General features: G+C 44.4%; 1 protein-coding gene across 7 annotated transcripts in view; it reads left to right on the top strand.

Moving 5' to 3' along the window:
• Positions 1 to 24,752, top strand: part of nol4lb (nucleolar protein 4-like b) — a 148,842-nt gene extending 124,090 nt beyond the window's left edge. For 6 of the 7 annotated variants that reach the window (XM_078419159.1, XM_078419158.1, XM_078419157.1 and 3 more), the window contains 5 exons: positions 1,534 to 1,725; positions 3,148 to 3,306; positions 8,289 to 8,408; positions 11,064 to 11,253; positions 18,876 to 20,164. In XM_078419159.1, the coding sequence (XP_078275285.1) occupies positions 1,534 to 1,725; positions 3,148 to 3,306; positions 8,289 to 8,408; positions 11,064 to 11,253; positions 18,876 to 19,078 (864 nt within the window). In that variant the 3' untranslated portion in view covers positions 19,079 to 20,164. Of the gene's footprint in view, positions 1 to 1,533; positions 1,726 to 3,147; positions 3,307 to 8,288; positions 8,409 to 11,063; positions 11,254 to 18,875; positions 20,165 to 21,171 lie in introns of those variants that run through there. The other variant, XR_013548741.1, reaches the window with a different exon arrangement.
• Positions 24,753 to 25,871: the final 1,119 nt, after the last annotated feature.

Raw genomic sequence — 25,871 nt, 5'->3', positions numbered from 1 at the left:
GCAGCTCTACCAGCTGCACCACTGAGTGCCATTACGTGAGTGAATCAATGCTATAAAGATGGTATTGGATAAATTCATGGAATTCGAGGCCAATAAATCACAGGACCTGTTGATCTGCATCGCAAGCTTTTGAAAGAGGATTTGGTGAGGATGGTAGATTCTCTGGTTCACATCTACATAAATACCACAGACTCGGGAACAGTTCTCACAGGTTGGAATAGAAATGTAGCCTCACTATTCAAGAAAGGAGGAGGGGAGAAAATGGAGAATCACAGGCCTGTTATCCTGACATCAGTAAGAAAGAAAAGTAGGAATGTGGTAAGCAGGAAATATAGAAAATAACAACATATTTCTTAAATGTTGATTTAGTACAAACCTCAACTACCTCCTCCGGCAGCTCTTTCCATACACCCACTACGCTTTGTGTGAAATAGTTATCTCTCAGGTTCCTATTAAATCTCCCTCCCCCCTCACCTTCAACCTATGTCCTCTGGTTCATGATTCCCTTACTCTGGGCAAGAGATTCTGTGCGTCTATCCGATCTATTCCTCTCATGATTTTGTAAGTGAAAAACGTATTGAGCACCTATGACCTTCAATGGACTATGTCTTTGCACTACCGATTTAGTTTTTTGCAATGGTTATTAACTTGTTGAAAGTTATTATTGTTTTAATTAAATGTGTGTATCTCCGGGCCTGTTAATAAGACTGCCAATGTTCTGTTGTTGGTGTACATGACAATTAAACGTTCTTTACTGCGTGCTGTCCAGTCAAATCAAGCAATCCGTGAGTACAACAGAGGCAAGTTGCGAACAGCACATAACAAGAGGAGTTGAGTATAGGAGCAAAGATGTCCTTCTGCAGTTGTACAGGGCCCTGGTGAGACCACACCTGGAGTACTGTGTGCAGTTTTGGTCTCCAAATTTGAGGAAGGATATTCTTGCTATTGAGGGCGTGCAGCGTAGGTTTACTAGGTTAATTCCCGGAATGGCGGGACTATCATATGTTGAAAGACTAGAGCGACTAGGCTTGTATACACTGGAATTTAGAAGGATGAGAGGAGATCTTATCGAAACGTCTAAGATTATTAAGGGGTTGGACACGTTAGAGGCAGGAAACATGTTCCCAATGTTGGGGGAGTCCAGAACAAGGGGCCACAGTTTAAGAATAAGGGGTAGGCCATTTAGAACTGAGATGAGAAAAAACTTTTTCAGTCAGAGAGTTGTGAATCTGTGGAATTCTCTGCCTCAGAAGGCAGTGGAGGCCAATTCTCTGAATGCATTCAAGAGAGAGCTAGATAGAGCTCTTAAGGATAGCGGAGTCAGGGGGTATGGGGAGAAGACAGGAACGGGGTACTGATTGAGAATGATCAGCCATGATCACATTGAATGGCGGTGCTGGCTCGAAGGGCCGAATGGCCTCCTCCTGCACCTATTGTCTATTGTCTACAGCACACAGAGAGGCGCTATGTTCCGGCGCTATCTTGCAACTTCCAAGTCTCTGACTCTTTTTAAATATCTTCATTTCTCAACAGATGTTCGTGCGGCTGTTTGTGGATGAGAACCTGGACCGAATGGTTCCCATTTCCAAGCAGCCCAAAGAGAAGATTCAGGCCATCATCGAGTCGTGCAGCCGGCAGTTCCCCGAGTTCCAAGAGCGAGCCCGGAAACGCCTCCGCACGTACCTCAAGTCATGCAGACGGATGAAAAAAAACGGCATCGAGCTGGTGAGGCACTCGGAGTGTCCGTGGGTTTCAGCGTATCCTGTTAGTATAGTCTACTCACCATCGACCGCCAACACCAACCTCTCCACTATCGCTGCCGTGCCCCCTCCAGACACCTCCGTGGCCCCGACCCGGGCCCCCAGCCGCAGGCTCCGCAGACCCAGGCACCGATGACCGCAGGCTCCGCAGACCCAGGCACCGATGACCGCGGCCTTCGTCGGCGCACGAGGCTCCACCTCCGACCTGCGAGATTCCGGCCCGCCAGGCCTGGGCCTCGGCTTCTCAGCTGTCTGACACTTAGATCAGCATGAAGATTAAGCCAACTGAAGATACAGAAGAGTCTTGTATAGGGTTGCCAACTGTCCCGTATTAGCCGGGACATCCCCGATATTGGGCTAAATTGGTTTGTCCCGTACGGGACCGCCCTTGTCCCGTATTAGGCCCGGGGGGGGCGCTGTAGGCCCGAACACTAGGCCCAGGGGCCGCTGTTGGCCCAGACAGTGTAAGTCCAGAGGCCCGGGAGCCTCCTAACAGAGGTTGCGTAGCAACCTGCCTCCCGGCCCGTGCGGCCGCCATTGGTGGAGCGGGAGCACGTGGCCGCTGGCTGGGTGAGGTCACGTGGGGCGAGGGGTGGTGATGTCACCTTTTGTCCCTTATTTGGGAGTGAGGAAGTTGGCAACCCTAGTCTCGTACCTCACATTGGACATGCCCTTGAGAGTGATGACTTGTCATGTGGGGAAGCTCTCAATCTGAAAGTTCGTTGAGATGGAGATGGAATTTGACCTGACAAAACTTTGCTGAATAGAGTGCTATGATCACATGGCAGGTTTAATGCAGCTAATAGCAACTCTTAAATAAATCTATTGGTCTTCCTGGAACACATCCAAATGGATCTGGAAAGTTTACCTTTGGGTTTTAGCCAGAGTGTAAAATCCTTACATTTGGAGCCAGAACCATTAACAACAGAACAATATAATAACAGGTGATTCAGTCCAGGACTCCCAGGCTGAAACAGTGCAGTCACGCGTAGTAATTTGTTAATTAAGTCAGTATGAAGTTGTGGAATTATCTACATAGAATCAGGATCTGGACAAGTAAACAAAGCACACAGTTGTCAAAAGGTGACACAAGAAACTGCAGACCCTGGAATCTGGAGCAAAACACATTGCTGGAGGAACTAGAGGATTAATGTGAAACCATTCATTTTAATTTCATGTGTAGGAAGGAACTGCAGATGCTGGTTTAAATCAAAGGTAGACCCAAAATGCTGGAGTAACTCAGCGGGACAGGCAGCATCACTGGAGAGAAGGAATGGGTGACGTTTCGGGTCGAGACCCTTTTTCTTAATTTTAATTTCATGCCAGGGTGTGTGCACGTCTCTTCTCCATTTATCCTGCCCTCCCTTTTCTCTGTTTCCACTTGCAGACATCGCGCCTACACGCCTCCTCCTTCAGGCAGGAGGACAGGGAAGAGGGGGCCTCCAACTTCTTCATGTCTACAGTCGGTGCTGCAGCTCCGCCATCGGCCAGCAGGAAGCGCACTTGCTGGAGGGTGAGGCGGACTCCGGGCTTTCCTTCCTCTGAGGTGAGCCGCTGTGTTTGCCCAGAGGGCCCCACCCAAGGGGGCCACGATGGCCCCTGTGTAACCACTGGGTGCTGCTCACAGAGAGGCCCCACACTGCAGACAAACCAGCACCAGGGGCAGTACAGTGGCACAGCCACAGGGTACACATGCTGTCGCCAGACTCCCGGGCTCCATCCAAACCTCGGTGTGCACATATCATCGGAGCTGGTAGATTATGCCCTATCAAGTTGGATACCAAGAACACAAAACTTAATTAGGGTCTCGACCCAAAATGTCACCCATTAAGTCTGAAGAAGGGTCTCGACCTGAAACGTCACCCATTCCTTCTCTCCAGAGATGCTGCCTGTCCCGCTGAGTTACTCCAGCATTTTGTGCCTACCTTAAGCTTAATTATCTGTCAGATTCAGGGCCAGTTTTTTCCCAGCTGTTGTCAAGCAACTGAATCATCCTCCCACAACCAGAGAGCGGTGCTGAACTACTATCTACCTCTTTGACGACCCTAGGACTATCCTTGACCGGCTTTGCTGGCTTTACCTTGCACACTAAACGTTATTCCCTTATGTATCTATACACTGTAAACGGCTCGATTGTAATCATGTTTTGTCTTTCTGCTGACTGGTCAGCACGCAACAAAAGCTTTTCACTGTGCCTCAGTTACACGTGACACTAAACTAAACTATCCCACCAATATGCTCAGAAATTAGTCCAAAATGATTCAATCCCATTTAATTAGTACAGGTGTCAGAGGTTACAGGGAGAAAGCAGGAGAATTGGGTTAAGAGGGAGAGTTAGATCAGCCATGATTGAATGGTGGAGTAGACTTGATGGGCCGAATGGTCTAATTCTACTCCTATTACTTATGATTGATGTCTCATTTTGTAGACACCAGCTGTTAAATCAGGAGCTTTACTTTCTCAGATTCACATTCAAAGTGTCATCAATATACAATTAGGCATTTCTATGTGTCACGTATAACTTTTTTTTTGCAACATATTTTTTAGATAATTTAAGGAATTATCTACATAAATATCCTCAATGTCCTTTCCCACTATTGGATATTTGAGATACAAAGTCGTGGGTACCTTCACGTCATGTTTTGAAATTCCTCTTTCAAACAAGTTTTCCAACTAATTTTACAAGAGTCAATCTGTTTGCTTTGTCACAGCATCACCAAATGTCCATAAAATTACACTCTGCTGAAGCAGCATCCTACACGATAACATTTGTCCTGGAGCTGAGATTTAAGCTCCAAATGGCAAGCTGATTAGTTTCAGGAGAAGTACTGGAGGACTGATTAGTGGGAATCTGCGTGATATCTCTGACCCTTCTGGGGATGTGCCGGCGACATTTGGGATTCATTAAAATGAGGAATTTCAAGATTTCATTTGCCATTTACATTACAATCTCCATTAACACTTCCAAGACTGCCTGATTCTCTCATCAATCTTTATTGTAAGGTGCTTATTCCCAAGTATTTACTTAAAAAATACATCCCATCCTATTTGAAAGATGGCACGTCAAACAGCAAGCCAGTCATTTTAGATGTAAGAAAATGTTCTGTGCTCCTGTATGTTTCAAACATGAACGGCAATAACTGCAAGTAGGGTCTGTTTTATTTTGACACATGCTTTACAGCATCAGTATTTCTGTACTGCTGTAGGTTATTAAGTAGTCTTATAGTTCATCGTTGCGTTTGCATTTAAATTGAACTCTGAGATCTGTGTGGTGCATTGGATTAGACATTATTATTTTTACCTTGGTGGCCTAGGTTTAAATCCAGTTCAGACTGATGGGATTAAAATCCCAGCTGTCTGGAAGAGCCCTATTAGAAATGAGTTGCGGGCAGTTTTCATCTATTTCTCATTGAGGATGAGACTGTGGAACAAAACTGAAACCGATTTACGATTTCACCACTGGATAACTGGTAAGTGAAATGGGGAAAAAAAAACATCACGCTATCGTGCTCTCTGATTTTAACCCACAGACTGTAAAGAGATTTAAAATATGCTGAAGATATGATAGAGTGGAAGTTAGTTCATCTTTGCAATATATGACTAAATTTAAATGGGAAACTAGTCATTGTCAGTTATTGAGCCTGAATATTAAAAATATGGAAGTTAAAGCAAGATTAAACAAAGACAGGAGGGAGGAATTTTCGCAAGAACATGTTAGGGGTGGAGGGTGTAGAATGTGCTGTGACTTCAAAAGATTGTGGATAAAGGAAGAAGTGGAATAAAAGGAATAGTCCAGAATAAAACAGCAAAACAAAGAATTAGTGTCGAAGGTAGACACAAGATGCTGGAGTAACCCAGCGGGACAGGCAGCATCTGAAGAGAGAAGGAATGGGTGACGTTTCGGGTCAAGACCCTTCTTCAGACTGATGTCAGGGGAGGGGGTGGGAGTGAAAAGCTTGGATTGAGTGGATGTGGAGAGGATGTTTCCACTGGTGGGAGTGTCTAGGACCAGAGGTCACAGCCTCAGAATTAAAGGACGTTTCTTTAGGAAGGAGATGAGGAGGAATTTCTTTAGTCAGAGTTGGTGAATCTGTGGAATTAATTGCCATAGAAAGCTGTTGAGGTCAAATCAATTGATATTTTTAAGGCAGAGATGGATTCTTGATTAGTACGGGCGTCAGAGGTTATGGAGAGAAGGCAGGAGAATGGGGTTAGGAGGGAGAGATAGATCAGCCATGATTGAATGATGGAGTAGACTAGATGGGCCGAAAGGCCTACTTCTGCTCCTGTCACATGGCCTTATGACTGAAAGTTGCACAAAATACATGAAAAAAATTGTAAACGCATTCTCCCTTCTTCCTACATTAACATTGGTATCAATGCATTTAAAGCAATGCAATACCTCTACTAAAGGAGAGCGTGGGATCTGATTCATGGACACCAGGCATTCAGAGAGCATCTTCATTCACCGTGTTCTCATTCTCTGAGCTCTGAGTCTGCACATTTCATCATAAATGGTCTAGATGTTGTGCTGAAAGTTTTAATGATAATTCTACAAACCGTTCCCGATCTCCCTGCCCAACAGACTATGCAGATTTGATACCAATTATTTGAACACTTGTAAATATGAACATTAACTGTTTTCCCCAACACCTACTTGCGAATGACATGCCGTATTGTAACCAGTTAGTGGCACAATAATAATAATAATAATAATTCATTTATTTTATATAGCGCCTTATCAGGTGCTCAAAGCGCTTTACAAAAACAATCAACATAAAAACAGACAGACAAACTATCCTAACGGAAAAGCGGCGAATAAACAACGCCAGCGTCCTCTCACGTCAGGGTCCGGCAGTAGACAACAAAAAGCACAGGACACACAGATACAATTTTTACACAAACAACCATCACAGTGATTGCTCTAGGCATACCCTCACTGTGATGGAAGGCAAAGTCTTATCTCCTCCTCATTTTTCTCCCGTGGTGCCACGAGGTGATCGAGGCTCCCAACGTTTTGAAGCCCCCACCGGGCGATGGAAAGTCCCAGGGCCGAGCCGAGCAGGCCGATGAAAGTCCTGAGCCCCCACCGGGCGATGGAAAGTCCCAGGGCCGAGCCGAGCAGGCTGATGAAAGTCCTGAGCCCCCACCGGGCAATGGAAAGTCCCAGGGCCGAGCCGAGCAGGCCGATGAAAGTCCTGAGCCCCCACCGGGCGATGGAAAGTCCCAGGGCCGAGCCGAGCAGGCCGATGAAAGTCCTGAGCCCCCACCGGGCGATGGAAAGTGCTGCGGCCGAGCCACGCAGGGTGATGAAGGGCCTACGGGCGGGTCGATCGTACCTCGCGCTTCGGGGCGGTCGAAGCTGCTACGGCTGGAGCTCCCAAAAACCGGTCGCCAGCCAGGGACCTGCGAACTCCCGATGTTGCGGTCTGCAGGGCCCACGGCCGAAGCCTCCGAGATGGTAAGTCCAGGCCCTGCGACCGGAGTCTTCAAGGTCGATCCCAGCTGGAGGCAGCCGACTCCACGATGTTAGGCCGTAGCGCGAACGGAGATACGACACGGTAAAGGTCGCATCTCCGTTGAGGAAGAGATTAGAAAAAAAGGTTTCCCCCAACCCCCCCACCACCCCCCCACATACACAGAGTTAAAAATAGAACAAAACGTACATTAAACGATGACAATAGACAAAAAACAAAAAAAAGACAGAGAGACTGCCGGTGAGCCGCAGCTGCAGAACACAGCCACGTCCCCAATTGTGTGGATGTTCTGGTGCTCTGCACAAAGTGGAGAATGTGTCATTCTGGATGTGAATAACACAAAGCTGTGTGTCATTGCTGTGGTCACAGAGTTTTGTCTAATTAAACGTACTTTGCCTCGACTGTTAAATGGATGTATAGGAAAAAAACCCTACAGATGCTGGTTTAAATCGAAGGTAGACACAACATGCTGGAGTAACTCAGCGGGCCAGGCAGCATCTCAGGAGAGAAGGAATGGGTGACGTTTCGGGTCAAGACCCTTCTTCAGACTGAAGAAGGATCTCGACCCGAAACGTCACCCATTCCTTCTCTCCCGAGATGCTGCCTGACCTGCGGAGTTACTCCAGCATTTTGTGAATAAATACCTTCGATTTGTACCAGCATCTGCAGTTATTTTCTTATGATTGAACAGGTCTTTTTCCCAATGTCCCACAATTTGGGCGTCGCAGTGGTGCATCCAGTAGAGCCACTGCCTCACAGCTCCAGAGATCCGGGTTCAATTCTCACCTCGAGCGCTGTCTGTGTGAAGTTTGCTCATTCACCACGTGACCTCTGGGTCCTACGGTTTCCTTCCACATCCCAAAGACGTGCAGGTTTGTAGGTTAATTGGCCATCTGTAAATTGCCCCCAAAGTGCAGGGAGTGGATGAGAAAGTGGGATAATGTGGAACCAGTGTGATCGTGTGATCGATGGTCGGCGTAGTCTTGGTGGATGAATCATATTGACTGAGTGCTCGTCAGTGTTTAACTTATCCACCCTTCCTCCTGTACAGGCACGGCCCACCCCTCCACACCTCACCTCAGCGATGGCTGAGAACATTCTGGCTGCCGCATGTGAGAGTGAAAGCCGGAAAGCTGCAAAGCGAATGCGACTGGAATCCTACCAGCAGCAGGTAGGAAGCGCTGGGTAGGGCTGGGTAGGATGAGTGGGGAAGGGCTGGGTCGGGCTGGAATACAAGGGAGGGCAGCTGCTCTTCATTGACTGACTCAGGACATCTGGACGACCACATTAAGTTTCAATGTGTAGGAAGAAACTGCAGATGCTGGTTTAAACCGAAGATAGACACAAAAAGCTGGAGTAACTCAGCAGGGCAGGCAGCATCTCTGGAGAGAAGGAATGGGTGATGTTTCGGGTTGAGACCCTTCTTCAGACGGAGGGTCTCCACCCGAAACGTCACCCATTCCTTCTCTCCAGAGATGCTGCCTGCCCTGCTGAGTTACTCCAGCTTTTTGTGTCTATCTTGCATTAAGTTTGAGTTTAGTTTATTGTCACGTGTACAGAGGTACAGTGAAAGGCTTTTGATATGTGCTAACCAGTCAGCGGAAAGACTGTACATGATTACAATTGAGCCATCGACAGTGTACGGATATATGATTAAGGGAATAACGTTTAGTGTAAGGTAAAGTTCAATCAAAGATAGTCCAATCAAAGATACTCCAAGGGGCTCCAATGAGGTAGATAGTGCCACATTCGGGAAGGTTTGTTAACCTTGTATGGTCTTTTACCCAGCATTGGGAACCAAGAACCAGAGGACATAGGTTTAAGGTGAGGGGAAAGATTTAATAAGAACCTGAGGGGCAACATTTTCACACAAAGTGTGGTGGGTGTATGGAACGAGCTGCTGGAGGACAAGAGGAGATAGTTGAGGCAGGTAGCATAACAGCATTTAGACAGGTGCAGGTTTAGAGGGATATGGGTCGGGTTTAATAGGAAGCCGAGGGCCAGCCTCTTCATACAAAGGGTGGTGGTAAATGGACAATCAGCCAGAAGGAGACGAGTCACGAATCACTGATGGGAACAATAGAAGGAACTTGAAATAGAGGGACATCAAAGTACCATGAGAAGCTGAAATGTGAGCTTTGTTATTGTCCCGTGTGCCAAGATGCAGTGAAAAGGTTTGTTTTGCATGCGATCCAATCAGATGAGATAAAACCACACATAAGTACAATCAGGTCAAACTCAAGTACAACAGGTCGAGTGAAGGGGAAGATACAGAGTGCAGAATATAGTTCTCAGCATTGTAGCGCAGCAGTTCCAAATGCAGCTTTCACTGATATTGCAATCTCGGGCACTTAGCTGACAGAAGCACTGGTAGCCTCTGTTGACACAGGCAGGTTGATGTACGTATCATTGGGTTCCAGCCTGCACCTCCAGAGTGGATAGACATTAAAGGATGAGGATTGACTAATGGCACCATTGTCAAATAGTGACCCATTTTACACATCACAGCTACTGAGGAGTGGAAAGTGACCCCATTACCAATGCTTTGTAGACACAAAGGTGCAATACGCACATCAATTAAAAATCAAGCTCCATATATCAACATTGTATTTCCATTAATTCTCCTCCCCCCCTCCTGTTTTGATTAGAATATAGAACAGTACAGCACAGGAACAGGCCCTTCGGCCCACAATGTCTGTTCCCAACATGATGTCATGTTAAACTGATATCTGCCCGGAAACGATCCATATCAACTTCTAATATAATAAACTAAATTAAATTAACTAAAAAGTAGAAATTAAAATGATAAAATGAAAATCTAGTTATTGACGTTTTAGAGGTGTCGGTACATTGTACCAGCACAGTAAAAAATTGATACAGCATTAAGAATTAATCTTTAATTAATTTTCAAACAAATTCATACCTATGATGTCATGACAGCACAGGAGCAATTATCAGTTTGAAGAAGGGTTCCAACCCGAAACGTCACCTATCCATGTTCCCCAGAGATGCTGCCTGACCCGCTGAGTTACTCCAGCACTCTGTGAAACGTCACCTATCCATGTTCTCCACAGATGCTGCCTGACCCGCTGAGTTACTCCAGCACTCTGTGAAACGTCACCTATCCATGTTCTCCAGAGATGCTGCCTGACCCGCTGAGTTACTCCAGCACTCTGTGAAACGTCATCTATCCATGTTCTTCACAGATGCTGCCTGACCCGCTGAGTTACTCCAGCACTCTGTGAAACGTCACCTGTCCATGTTCTCCACAGATGCTGCCTGACCCGCTAAGTTACTCCAGCACTCTGTGAAACGTCACCTATCCATGTTCTCCACAGATGCTGCCTGACCCGCTGAGTTACTCCAGCACTCTGTGAAACGTCACCTATCCATGTTCTCCACAGATGCTGCCTGACCCGCTTAGTTACTCCAGCACTCTGTGAAACGTCATCTATCCATGTTCTCCACAGATGCTGCCTGACCCGCTGAGTTACTCCAGCACTCTGTGAAACGTCACCTGTCCATGTTCTCCACAGATGCTGCCTGACCCGCTGAGTTACTCCAGCACTCTGTGAAACGTCACCTATCCATGTTCTCCACAGATGCTGCCTGACCCGCTGAGTTACTCCAGCACTCTGTGAAACGTCACCTATCCATGTTCTCCACAGATGCTGCCTGACCCGCTTAGTTACTCCAGCACTCTGTGAAACGTCACCTATCCATGTTCTCCACAGATGCTGCCTGACCCGCTGAGTTACTCCAACACTCTGAGTGTGTGTGTGTGTGTGTGTGTGTTGGGATTTGCTGACTGTGCTGTTCTCTGCAGGACGAGCCGATTGCACTAGACAAGCAGACGCAGCAAGGCAGGGAGGCAGCGCTGGTCCCACACAGCGCGTACCCACTGCCAACTAGCACCTACTCACAGGATCAGATGTACATCAACGGAGGCCTGAATTACACCTACCGTGGTTACAGCACCATTGGAGGAGGACTGCAGGCTGGCTCCCTCAGCAATGGTAGGGACATTGTGACCTTATTGATTACCCTCTGCTGCTAATCACTACCATCAATACTATGTCGGGGAAAAGCTTCCTCATCTGGTTACAGCGATATGAAGATGGACACAAAATGCTGGTGCAACTCAGCAGGTCAGGCAGCATCTCTGGAGAAAAAGAATAGGTGACCTTTTGGGCCAGAAAGCTTCTTCAGACCCTTGTTGAGTCACCTATTCCTTTTCTCCAACGATGCTGCCTGACCCGCTGAGTTACTCCAGCACTTTGTGTCTATCTTCGGTGTAAACCAGCATCTGCATTTCATTCGTATACAACGATATTAAATTGATTTTATGCAAGGTGGAAGTGTAACTGCATAAACTAAGTTGGATTGATTTTATATTTGCTGCAAACGTCATAGGTAGGTTGCAAACGAACATGTTTTAATGTATGCACAGCTAGTTAGATGTCAGAACGTGGACCAGTCCAGCACTGGGCTGCAATGACGGTGAGGCCACACCAACGATTCTCAGCACAGTTTTGGTCCTGTCCTTAAGGATGTTCCTGTCATTGGAAGCTGTCCAAAAGAGGTCAATTTCTGGTTCGAGAGAGTTGTCCCATTGTCAGGCTTCACAGATAAGGTCCACAAACTTCAGAGCTGAAGAAAACGAGGGGGTCATCTAATCAAACATGCACGATTCGAAGCGGGCATGTGGGATTCCTATACTACAACACTCCACGTATTGTTATTATTTAAAAGTAATGTCTTACATGAGATTGTGCCTTCATATGGATTATACCCATTATTAGAGTTCTTTTTAAGAACTAAACAGAAAAGTTTATACTTTGAAAATTAAATTGAGGTCAGTGGAATTTGGATTGATATAAACCATGTATGCAACATATTCATTCATTTTGCAGATATGCAGGTTACATTTCTTAACTTTGAAGTGGAAAGGGCTAGGAACGGCCGTGAGCTGGAATTACTGACAATAACATGTTCATTAATCAAAATTTGCATTGTCATGACCTCATAGGTGTGAATGTTTGAAAATTAATTAAACATTCATTCTTAATGTTATATCAAATTTTCACGACTGCTTTTTCAAGTGGGGTATTAACTGGTGTGGATATTGTGGGCCGAAGAGCCTGTTCCTTGTGCTTTTCTGCACGATTACACAAATCCGGTCCACGATAATTAGAATAACGCCCGTTTCAAAATGACATGATCGTATAAACGGTCTTAGTGACAGTTAAAATGAAAGCTATCTACCTGAGACTGACTGTTCTGAAAGTACTTAAATGAAAAAAACATTTAGCCTGCTCTTCCCCCTCATAGTTCCATCTACCTTTACTGAAAAACATTAACCTTCTGGAGCTGAAAGAAGATTAAATGTCCTGAGATGCAGAGGGGTAAAATATAATTATTGGAGATGGAGGTGAGTCAGGGATATGCAGCGTTCAGGGTTTTGACAGCAGAGTTCCTCAGCGATTGACTGTTTTATCCCCCTGTAATCCTGCACAGAAAAGCCATGGATTATATGTTAGATGAGGTGGCGTTGCTCAGGTGACTAATAATCATGTCATTTTTGATGTGGGTGGATCCATAGCCAGAGCCAATAAATTCTACACGTAGACCTGTGCCTCTGATGCTACTGACATTAATGCTTCCTCTTTATGCATCACTTTTTCATCAGGTACACCTAGAAATGAGCCGTCAGTGATGTACATTTGGCTTAAATATTGTCATGTCATTTGAGGTTGATGGGGTTTGGATAGATAACATGAATTAAACCATGAACGCAACATCTTTATTCACCTTACACCAAAATCATGCAGCATCATTTACCTTTGAAGTGGAAAGGGCTAGGAACAGTCGTGAGTTGGAATTACTGACATTCACATGTTCATCAATCAAAATTTACAATGTCATGACAACATAGGTATGAATTTGTTTGAAAAAACTTGGAACGAGCTGCCAGAGGAGGTAGTTGTGGCTGGAACTATCCCAACGTTTAAGAAACAGACAGGTACATGGATAGGACAGGTTTGGAGGGATTATGGGCCAAACGCAGGCAGGTGGGACATGTTGGCCGGTGTGGGCAAGTTGGGCCGAAGGGCCTGTTTCCACACTGTTTCACTCTATGAATCGACAACTCAAACTAGCCAAATGTGATCTTCAACACGAGGATTGATTTAAAGAATAGTACAGCACAAGAACCTTTGGCACAAGAGCTTGATCTCAAATTAATCCCTTCTGCCTGCGCATGATCCATATCCCTCCATTCCCTGCATTCCTAGTACCTATCCAAAACCCTCTTAAATGCCACTACCACCTTTGGCAGCACATTCCAGACATTCAACATTCTCTGTCTAAAGACTTGTCCCACGCAGTTTATTTAAACTTTGCCCCTCTCACTTTAAAGCAAGGCCCTTTAATCTTTGCCGTTTCCACTCTGTGGAAAAAGATTCTGACTGTCTACCCTCTCTGTGCTTGCCATAGTTTTATGAACTTCTGTCAGTTTCTCCCCTCAGTTTCTGCTGCTCCAGAGAAAGTCCAGTCACTACTTCAAGGTAGCTTTGATCGTGCGGCCTCTTTACAAACACAAGCAGTAGATCCTTTGCCTCCAAAGATTTCTCGTTCACATTCCAACTTGCCTCGGAGCAAACATTTCTTTGATTTTAATGAGTTTGCGAGGGTTTTGGAAGGACCACCAAGTAGAATTCCCAGCATTAGCGTGGGAACTACGGATTTAACAGAGAACATTTTACTAAGACTGTCCATGTCTCTACCACAGGAAGATTATCTGGAGTTAAAGCATCATGTCGTGAAGAATATGGAAATGAAAATGTTCCTGCCCTTATTTACTTGATTCTTTAATATGTATACTGGTTTGTAATTCAGCAGTTAGTGAATCCATTGAATTAAGTGAGAACAGGTGGCACAGAATACTTTTAATATAAATACAGACAGGTATAATGACTTTGTTCTGAATATTTACAGAGTTCAAAACTCAGGACTGCAGCTGCTATTTTTCTCAGTGAACCTGTTTGCCAGAAATGACTCTTATATCCAGCCAGTCTGTTAGTTCAGTTGGGAGTTTCATTCATTCTAATTAGACCAGAAACTAAGTAGATGAGGCTCAGTCTGGAGGTTTGAAATTTTATGCACATAGGTTGTTTCAGCATTTAAGGTACTTCAGTTTAGTTGAGAATGTTAAGTAGGCATAAGGGAGACATACCGGGAGTTGGACTTGTGCAATTAAGTCGGTTGTTTAATTATTATCCTATTAGTTGGAAGAACTGTATTACAATTAACATTTGTAAGGTTTTTATTGGACTTTAATAGGAGTAATCTTTTTACAGTACCACTGCATTTTAGATTCCCAGCAGGTAACATTTGAAAGCACCACGGATAATGGATTGTGTGGCAACATGCAAAGAAGTAAATAACTTGATTCTTATTCCTGAATGCAACAAAGTTAAGTGCTAACTAATAGAGGTAATAGTACTGCAATGCTTATTGATTAGTTAATCCTTGCTAGCCTGCCAAAGTTTATTTTTAATGATTTTGTTTCCAATCTACAACCTGATCCTTGCAGCTGACTAGATCTGAAGCCTGAGGTGGATTTAAACTGTGCCACCATTTTAACTGCACACATTACTCTCGGGTCTGAAGAAGGGTCTCGAACTGAAACATCACCCATTCCTTCTCTGCAGAGATGCTGCCTGACCCACTGAGTTACTCCAGCACTGGTTTAAAGCTGCAACAGCAGTTACTTCCTCCACATTGCTGTCAGGCGTGCTCCTTCTACCCCAGCCGTCCTTCTACCCCAGCCGTCCTTCTACCCCAGCCGTCCTTCTACCCGTCGTCCTTCTACCCCAGCCGTCCTTCTACCCCAGCTGTATAGGTGCAAGCATTGACCTTGCTGTGCTTAACTGTTCTGCTCCCCACGCATCTCTCTTGCAATAACATTGTTGAATATTTACTGATCTGACCCACAACTTCATTTACTCTGCCTTGTCCCCAGCCCCTGAAAACCCCTTTCAGGCCAAAATCGAATATTAATCTCACTTTATTTCTGCATTAGGTCCACTTTCCCACCCCATCTTCACGTTCCTTTGTGCCCCACAACCTTCAGATCACAGCTGTGAACACACGTAGTGACTGAACATTCCCCAGGTTAGACACAATGCTGGAGTAACTCAGCGGAACAGGCATCATCTCTGGAGAGAAGGAATGCATGATGTTTTGGGTCGAGGCCCTTCTTCAGACTGTTCACCACGTTAGATTAGTTTATTTTCATAAACACCAAGGTGCAATTAAATTCCTTGTTCACAAGTAGGGTCAGTAAGTGCAAAACAGCAAAATCTGAGCAGTTCCAAACAATCTTAATGTATAATATTAGAATCACTGAATGAGGTAAAATTAAGTAGGAAAAAAACTGCAGATGCTGGTTTAAATCGAAGATAGACACAAAATGCTGGTGTAACTCAGCGGGTCGGGCAGCATCTTGGGAGAGAAGGAATGGGTGACGTTTCTGGTCGAGAAGAGTCAGTCTGAAGAAGGGTCTCGACCTGAAACGTCACCCATTCCTTCTCTCCCGAGATGCTGCCTGACCCGCTGAATTACTCCAGCATTTTGTGTCTATCTTCGAGGTAGGATTAAGAGTAAGAGTTCATGGAAACACAACTGTGATGTTAAAGGATTGATTGATTGGTTCAGGAGTCGGGTGGCAGTGGGGAAGAAGCTGTTCTTAAGTCTGGACATCCGGGCGTTCCAGCTCCTGCATCTTCTCCCAGAGGGTAGAAGAGAGAAAAGGGAATGGCCAGGGTGGGAGCATCCTTGACGAAATGTCCAGCCTTCCTGACGCATCGCACCGTGAAGGTGGACTGGGTGGGAGGAGGTGCCGAGCCGGTGATGGACTGGGCTGTGGTCACCACTGTCTCAGGCGGCCAAGGGCAGAGCAGTGGCCAGACCGGGCTGAGATGCACCCGGCAGAATAGCTTGTGTCGCACATCTGCAGAAGCTCAAGAGAATCCTCATGGACGTGCTGAATCATCATAGATGTCTCAGAAAGTAAATAGTCTGATGTATTTTCTTGATCACTGCATCAATGTAAAGGGACCAAGTAAGATTCCTGGTGATATAAGAGGCCTAAGGAACCAGAAGGTGTTGACCCTCTATATAACAGAGATATATAATTCACTACACAAGTAAACATGCTTGTTCTATTCTTCCACTCGTTCAACTGAATTGATAGATTTAATAAGCTGGATACCATTTATGGGAAATAAGTACTGCAGGAAGTCAGTGGGTCAGGCAGCATCTAGGGAGGGAATGAATAGGCGATGTTTGGGGTTGGGATCCTTCTTCAGATTGTTATGGGAAAGAGTTTAATGCAGCTATTAAAATTCAATGAGTTGGTCCCTTTCATCAGACAGTAACCAAAGTCAAAAGAGCAAGTGGCCACTGCAGACATCAGTTGATGTTACAAGTTCAAGAGAACGCTGCATCACCTGCCTCCCCATTGCAAGCCCCTGTCCTTGTTGATGGAATGGTTCGCACTACATGCCTGTGAGACAAAGGCAATGATGGGAGAATTAATTGTTTGCATTAACTTTGACCTCTCAGTATACAGGTTTAATTAATTACTGTAGAAGTGTGCATGAGGCTTTGTGAAGGGACCACTCCATCTTGCTTGACAAATATGCTGGAATTCTTTGAAGAAATAAATAGCAGGACAGACAAGAGTCAGGAGATGGTGTTTACTTAGATTTTCAGAAAGCCTTTGATAAGGGGCGCCACACATGAGGCTAAGGAAGATGATAGCCCATGGTATCAAAGGGCAGGCACTAGCATGGACAGCAGGTTGGCTGGATGGCAGAAGACATCGAGTGGCAATGAAGGGTTTTTTTTCTGGTTGGCTGCCAGTGACTAGTGGAGTTCCGCAGGGCTCGGTGCTGGGGCCACTGCTCTTCACATTGTATATTATTGATTTGGACGAGGGGATTGAAGACTTTATGGCCAAGTTTGTGGATCATATGAAAATAGTTGGAAGGGCAGGTGTACAGACTCTGTAGGGACTCTGCAGATGGACCTGGATAGTTTGGGAGAGTGGGCAGATGGAATATAGTGTAGCAAAATGTGGAGTCATGCATTTTGGTAGTAGGAATAAAGGCATAACTATTTTCTAAATGGAGAGAGAAAATCTAGAAAGTGGAGGTGCAAATGGACTTGGGATTGCTGGTGCAGGATTCCCAAAAGGTTAATCTGCAAGTCAAATCGTTAGTAAAGAAAGCAAACTCAATGCTAGCATTTATTTCAAGAGGGCTTGTATACAAAAACAGGGCTGTAATGCTGAGGCTCAATAAGGCGCTGGTAAGGATACATTTGGAGTATTGTGAGCAATTTTGGGCTCACAGTCTTGGGTAGAGAGGATGTTTCCACTAGTGGGAAAGTCTGAGACCAGAGGTCACAGCCTCAGAATTAAAGGACGTTCTTTTAGGAAGGAGATGAGGAGATATTTCTTTAGTCAGTGGGTGGTGAATCTGTGGAATTCTTTGCCACAGAAGGCTGTGGAGGCCATGTCAGTGGATATTTTTAAGGCAGAGACAGATAGATTCTTGATTAGTACAGGTGTCAGAGGTTATGGGGAGAAGGCAGGAGAATGGAGTTAGGAGGGAGAGATAGATCAGCCATGATTGAATGGCAGAGTAGACTTGATGGGCTGAATCCCCATCCTATCACTTATGACCTTAGTAATTTATTTTGTGTTTGAAGACGTGTTTTGGAGGTGTCATGTCTAAACGTCAAAGCGCATTAACGTTTTTGGATTTTCCTCGCTAATTTGTTAAATTGTAGAATTGAGTAACTTTTCCAGGTGAGTTGCCAGATAGATACATGCAGCAAGGAAACAGGCCCTTCAGCCCGACTCGTCCATGCCGACAACATCTCCCCATCTACACTAGTCCCATTTGCCTGTGTTTGACCCATATCCCTTTCCTGTCCAAATGTCTTTTAAAAGTTCTTATAGTACCTGCCTCAAATACCTCCTCTGGAAGCTCGTTCCATATACCCACCACCGTCTGAGTGGAAAAAGTTGCTCCTCATGTTCCTATTAAATCTTTCCCTTCTCATTTTAAACCTATGCCCTCTGTTGATTCCCCTTCTCTGCGTAAGAGACTGTGAATTTCAACCTATCCATTCCCCTCTTGATTTTAAACATCTCTATAAAATCACCCCTCAGCCTCCTGCGCTCCAAGGAGTAAATTGCCAACCCTGTAGCTCAAGCCCTCGGGGTCTCCCTCCAACGTTAAACCAACCGTCCTGAGTAACTGCCTTCCTCTATTTGTTAGTTCAGTTCAGTTTATTGTCGCGTGTACCGAGGTACAGTGAAAAGCTTTTGTTGCGTGCTAACCAATGAGCAGAAAGACTACATGATTACAATTGAGCTACTCAGAGTGTACAGATACAACCCTCCCCATGGATGTGCACGAATTGTACCATCTGCTGCTGGGTTTCCAGTCACCTTCCCTCTGGTTCTTGATTCCCCTGCCCTGGGTGAAAGACTGGAAACTCGCTCCAGAAAGATCACCAGATGATATTAAAACATTTAACCGGATTCATTTCTAAATCCTTCCAGGGCCGACTGACCTGAGCATGAAGGCACTGGCCTCAAATTCGACTTCATCGAGCACAGGCTCCAGCAGGAGCGTGGCTGCCACACAGCTCAGCCCGACAGAGATCAGTGCCGTGCGCCAGCTCATCGCCGGCTACAGGGAGTCGGCCGCCTTCCTCCTCCGCTCCGCAGACGAACTGGAAAACCTGATCCTGCAACAGAACTGACTCCCGGCAGCAGAGAGAGTCCTGGTGATGAAAGTCCACGTTGTGTAGTTACCCAGATGCAAAGTGGACGGTGGGAGGAGATCCCTCGATATATGATGGCCATGAACCCACTGCTGCTGTGGAAATGATAATGCCACCAACCTTTAACCTCAGACCTCCATCAGGACCGTGTGTGCGAGTGCGTGCGTGCATGCGTCTTCAACCCAAGGACCTCATTCACCAGAGTATCGTAATCTCCTCTGCTGGCAGCACACACTGGAAGATTGGACACGAGCAAGGCCCCGGCCCATGGCCCAGGCAGCTCCTGAACAGTTGCCACACAGACCCACACAGCATCCAAGTCCCAGGTGCTATACCTAGTTATGCTGCTAACAGAAATAACCTAATCTACGCCTCTGGAAGAACAATAGAACAGAGCATTTTATCTCTATTGGTTCCGAGATTGTTCCAGTCATTAGTTTGATATGAGGATTGTAGCATCAAAAGGTACATGTGTTACTCCATTAATTTACAAAAGCTCAGTTATCACCAGTCCATTATTGTTCCCCAGATTGACCAACTAATCCGCTCTCCACGGGGAAGCCCGCTGTCTATTACTGCGGAGATTAGTGGGCGCACTTGGTCAGGATTCACACTTAAAACGTCCTGGCACTAAATGTGATCAGTCTTGGATTAACAAAGTCAAAGGCAGATGTGTCGATGGCTCCAGAGTGATATTTGTGTACAAGCCACACAATGTGGTCTACCCGAGTGGACAGTCACACAGGTGAGTGCCACTTCATTAGTACCGGACATCCAAGTAGAATTTAATGCATGTTCTAATCTCAGTATGTGCCTGAGAAAATGTAGCATCTGTAGCCTGTAATTGTGTAATCTGCTATATAGTGTCATGATTGAAACCTGCTATGCTTAAAACTGGAGCTTTTAGAATAGGGTTTTCAACAAAGCCTTCTACAGTGTCAGCAGAAAAACCGAATCTAAAGGTCAAAGCTCCAGTTTTAAGCATAGCAGCTTTCAATCAGACTCTGTAATTACCAAAATATTTCAGTTTAATCAGCAGCTGGGCTGTAACAGAGTCAGGTCACAACTAGGGTTGCCAACTTCCTCACTCTCAAATACGGGACAAGGTGACGTCACCGCCCCACGCCCCACGTGACCTCACCCAGCCAGCGGCCACGTGGCGGCCGCCATTGGTGGAGCGGGAGCACGTGGCCGCTGGCTGGGTGAGGTCACGTGGGGCGCGGGGCGGTGACGTCACCCTTTGTCCCGTATTTGGGAGTGAGGAAGTTGGCAACCTTACTAATACGGGACAAACTAATTTAGCCCAAAATACGGGATGTCCCGGCTAATACGGGACAGTTGGCAACGCTAGTCACAACTCATCTGTGAAGAAATCCAGAGGGTGAATGCGGATAATGGATAGTACACTGTTTTAACACCACACGCCTTCTGTATCAAAGAAAGAGAAACAAGAATATCGTTCATCAAATGTAGACTGTGTAAACATCTGATACGTGAGCCATTGGACGCACGCACTTGCAGCAGTTTGAGGAAAAGAAAATGATTGAGTCAATCAGTGAATGAGTATTGCCTGACCAGAATGGACTCATTAAATGCATCTGATAGGATACAGATCACAGCCTGTTCAGTTCTTATATTCAGTCCAGCTGGTCCTCAAATCCCACAAAGTTACATCAGATAACTTTCACTTTATTCACTGCCAAATACTTAATTTCAAATCATGCAAGGTTTAAGTTTTTGTCTCTTCAGCAAATAATAATGTATCATGCAGTTGTTCAGAACTCAGGTAACAATTTATATTAAGGGAACGTTTTTACTGTTTTTTAAAAAGTGAATACTGTGAAACCAAAACTGGTTTGTCATTTTATACTTTTCTCTAACTCTGCTTTTAATAGTTGCCATTAGCTGCAAAAATAGTTGTTCCAGGTCTTTTATTGTAAGAAATAAACACTGTGTTTGGAAAGTTTCCACTGAAAGGTTAAACTTTCTTCACTGGCACCAAGCTGTATAAATATTTGCATTAGATCGCTCTAAGGCAGTATTAACCTATACTTTGGTTTGTTTCATTTCAGCGGTAAAGCTTGGGTTTATTTCAGGTCAGTGATCATGCTCCGCACGTTCAGGGATGAACTCATTAACTTCGGAGAAATATCTACCTTTTTAGACAAGTTTCAGATGCTGGCAGTTAACCCTCAAGATAAGATTACATGGATTTCTTACCAGCCACTGGATGATGTTAGTTTTCCAAAGAATTCTATCAATACTTGCTTTACACTGTGGGAATCTCAAATTTTCTGTAATGGATGCATTTTTTTGCAAGGGCAGAACTAAACTTTTAACCACAGTTAACTTGAGAAAAGTAAGTGTGCTCTTGCTTGCTGTCGGCATCGTCAAATAACCTACCTTTGGAACAAACCTTTGTTGAACTATGTGGAAAGATTGCTTCAGGAGTGATCTTAACCTAAACCCACCAAATAGGTTACTTACTCATTTTTAACCTCTGATGTAAAAAGGCTTTTTACGAGATACTTCTACCTCAGTTTTCCCTTCAGTGTAAGTAAGCTAGGAACTGTAGAATAAAAGTCAGACTCTCACGCACATCACTCCAAATGCCACCTTCCACTGATCCAGAAAATGAAATCACTTATTCACACACCAAAGTCTGTTAATAACTTCTCCCTCCACCCAATCATTTAATACACTGCTGGTATATGGGAATGGATTCACACTAAAGCTGCAGTCTGACCAAGGCAACAGGACATGTCCTCAAATTTTATCTTTTGTCATAATGTATAATTCTCATTAAACAAACATCTATAATGATTGGAGATTTAATTTTACAGGGAAACATTTTAAAATCCATGTTAACTGTGGAAAGATGATCCTTATTCACTCAGTAACAAACGATCACTAAACCAGTAAGTGATGTTACACATATAGTTTGACTCCAATGCAACCACACACCTCCCTCACTGCGTGATAAACAGTTATGCAAGTCTTGTTCCTCCCCAACCATCCATCATCATCCAAGCAAAGGCCAGAGCAAGTCCACCAATATTCACTTGGATAGATAAATGAGAAGCCATAAACAGAACCACTTCCACCAGACCTCAAGAAATTGGACCAAAAAAGTAGAGAGACAAGTAGAATAATTTAAAAGCAGGAGAGTTCCAGAGAGATGCAGGAGTCCATGTGCACAGCTCACCAAACCGTAGTGGGCAGGTACAAAAATAATCAATGCCTTTTGCCCTGAGATCAACAAGAGGGCTTGAAAATGAAAGGGAGGATGTTTTCCTACAGCTACACAAAACTGTGGTTAGATCACAGCTAGTGAACCGTGTACATTTCCCACATACTGGACGTATTAGCCTTGGAGCAGAGCTGCAGATGGTTCACCAGAACATTGTGAAGGAAGGAACTGCAGATGCTGGTTTAAACCAAAGATAGACACAAGTAACTCAGTGGGTCAGACAGCATCTCTGGAGAAAAGGAATAGGTGACGTTTCGGGTCGAGAAGGGTCTGAAGAAGGGACTCACCCGAAACATCATCTATTCCTTTTCCCCAGAGATGCTATCTGACCCGTTGAGTTACTCCAGCACCTTATGTCTATCTTCACCAGAACACTACCAGCATTAAACTGATGAGCAATTACATAAACTGGGCTTGTATTCCCGGAAAAATGAAAGGTTTAGGAGGTAATATTATCAATAACCATTAAGACTGGAATAGATTGATAGAGTTCATAGAAAATATTTCTACTGTTAAACAAGGCTTGAAAATATATAAAATTTTACGGTCAACACCAGATTTTTCAGGCAGTGAAAATGGAGGGTGACAGCCCACAAAAGGGAGATGGCATTGATGTAATAATTTGCAGAGTTTATTAGACTGTTGTAAAGTGTGGTTGTGGCAGGATATTGAGCCGGGTCAGGTATGGTCACCAGAGATGGGTAACATATTCCCCATGATTTCGTTAACTGGAGGAGCAGACACCCTTCCTGATCCAATCCTGGTCATATCATATCATATCATATATCATATCATATATATACAGCCGGAAACAGGCCTTTTCGGCCCTCCAAGTCCGTGCCGCCCAACGATCCCCGTACATTAACACTATCCTACACCCACTAGGGACAATTTTTTTAAACATTTACCCAGCCAATTAACCTACATACCTGTACGTCTTTGGTCCTCACCTAGTTCTCAGTAGGTGCACCTTTTTAACAAACACATCCTTTGTTAAAAGCTTTAACTGAAATACCTTTTCCTCCACGTCGCAGACTAACTAGCCTTCACTTTCTGCTGGTATCTGGTGCATTTAAAAGTTCATTCTGGTATATTAAAAAAAAGATTAAGACATTTTAAAAAGTACACATACTGGAAATGCTACCATCCTCAGTTGTACAGACCAATGGCATGAATGGATTTTGAATTGTTTGTCACGACTGTAATAGTTTAGTTGAAAGGCAATGAAAGCTTATTGTAACCTCATTCATACACTTGTGGGACCTCGTTCAAGCTGAACAGCAGGTGATGTTTTAAGCTAATTGTCCTTGTGAGCGCTTTGTGTGTGACACAGAGTAACTTTTTTTTAATGGGGGGGGAGAATTGTTTTTTTAATGTACAGGATGTTGCAAGGTTTTGTTCTGTGTGGGTTGTTGTCCTTAGCAGTTCCAGAAAAGAGACAGAAAAAAAAAATAGGCAAAAGACAATCTTAGCCCCCATTGAAGCTGTAACTAACGTTTTCATAAGTGCAGCTAGTGAGTAAAATGGGGGGGACCACTAAGTATTTTTCAGCCATAACTTAAGTCACTGAAATGCTGTTGCACAATGAATAGTTCTGAGGACTGTGTGATTATACAGTCATCATTCAAAGATCTTAACCCTTTGAGTGCTGATTTTTTAGAAAAAAGATTCCAACTGTTAAGCTGTTTACGTTGTTGGCCTACTGTACTGTTGCACCCTTTTGCAGAAAATGCTGACCACATAGAAGACATTTTCTGCATGGAAACCATTCCAAGTGACACTGAACATTGTTAACCCTACTGTTGCAAATGTTCCCTGTAGAATTGAAAGGATTAATAAGCATTAACTGGCTAGAATTTGATGTGTCGTACATTTGCAGTCAGCAAATTAACTGGATGTTGTTATTAAACAACACCATCGCGGTGCTTTTGATTTATGTTGATGGGGAAGAGGAGAATTCGGATCCTTAACTGTTTGTACCTAATACCAATGTGAACTTTGTATTTCCTTCTGATTTTTGACTCAGTGAAAGTGTGGCTGTTTACATGTACAGATTTTGCGATTGTGTTCTCCAATACCCTGTATTAATGCTGTAGAAAAAAAAAACCCCAAATTCTTTTAATATTTATTGCATATACACAGTGAATATGTTTTCAAATACATGTGGCTAATTATTTTGATTATTCGTGTTGATATACGTAAAGCAAATGAGTTTTTGTATTTTTTGTTTGCTAAATGAATAGCATGAACAGTTCCAGTCGCATATCACTTTAAGTATGAACCAATCATCTTGCTGGAGCTGCCAGTGTGGTGTCAAACTAGCAAAATGCACTGGTTTCATTAAACTCTGTAGAATATCTTTGTACTATATACATATATAAGATGGAGTACTAATAAAACCAATATACTGTGTATCAGAAAAAAAGGCCAGATGTTAATGTTCTTTGTTATTTAAGTGGTCTGTCTCGTGCTCACGCCCCCTCCCCTGACATCAGTCTGAGGAAGGGTCTCGACCCAAAACATCACCCATTCCTTCTCTCCAGAGATGCTGCCTGTTCTCCTGAGTTGCTCCAGCATTTTGTGTCTACCTTCGATTTAAACCAGCGTCTGCAGTTTTTTTCCTACGCAGTTGGGTTACGGTTGTACAAAGCAAGAATTTTCATCATCCCGATGTCCATTGAAGCACAAAGCTCCATTAAACCAGACAAGAAAGCAGGGTGTGGAGAATAATGTACCAATACATGGAACCTCCAGCTGTCTTCTAACCCTTATTCCTCTAAAACCTTCCTATCCACACACCTATCCAAATGTCTTTTAAAAGTTGTAATTGTATCTGCTTCACTAGCTTCCTCTGACCACACGTTTTGAGAGACGGACTACCCTCTTGAGTGAAAAGCTTGCCCTTAAAGTCCCTCTTAAATCTCACCCTTCTCAACTTAAACCTTTGCCCTCTAGTTTTAGAATTCTCTACCCTGGTGAAAAAACCCGTGTTCCCTTTATCCATGCCCCTCATGATCTTGTGCACCTCAACAAGGTCACCCCTTGAACTTCTACACTCCAAAGAAAAATAGTCCAGGTCTATCCAATCTCTCCCTATAACTCAAGCCCACAAACCCAGGCAACATTCTGGTGAATTTCTACCCATTCCAACTTAATGGTATCCCTCCGGTAGTTATATCACAACCGTGGGAGCGCATTGGAGGCAACAAAAGCTTAATGGAAGTTTCAATGGCAGAGGGTGAGAGCAAGGGCGATGACAGTGCAGGTAATGGAGAGACAGTCTTTCATCATAGAAAGTGTGACTGAGAGAGAGAATATGGAATCAGCGACCAAAAAGATTAAATAAAATGCAGCTTTTAATGTCTGATTCAGCCTGGGACTGTGGGCAGGAAGTGGCACATACTTTGGTGGCTGGGAAATGATTTCTTGAGGCCAGGACTGGAATCTTCTGACGCTCAATGGGAGGAGAGCTCTCCTTGTTCAGTGAATATCAGGTCAAGATGGTAACAGACCAGAAGCAAT

Source organism: Rhinoraja longicauda, chromosome 22 (genome assembly GCF_053455715.1).
Source record: "Rhinoraja longicauda isolate Sanriku21f chromosome 22, sRhiLon1.1, whole genome shotgun sequence".
NCBI lineage: Eukaryota > Metazoa > Chordata > Chondrichthyes > Rajiformes > Arhynchobatidae > Rhinoraja > Rhinoraja longicauda.
Note: the sequence above shows the minus strand (reverse complement) of the source record. Positions and strands in the feature narration are given on the sequence as shown.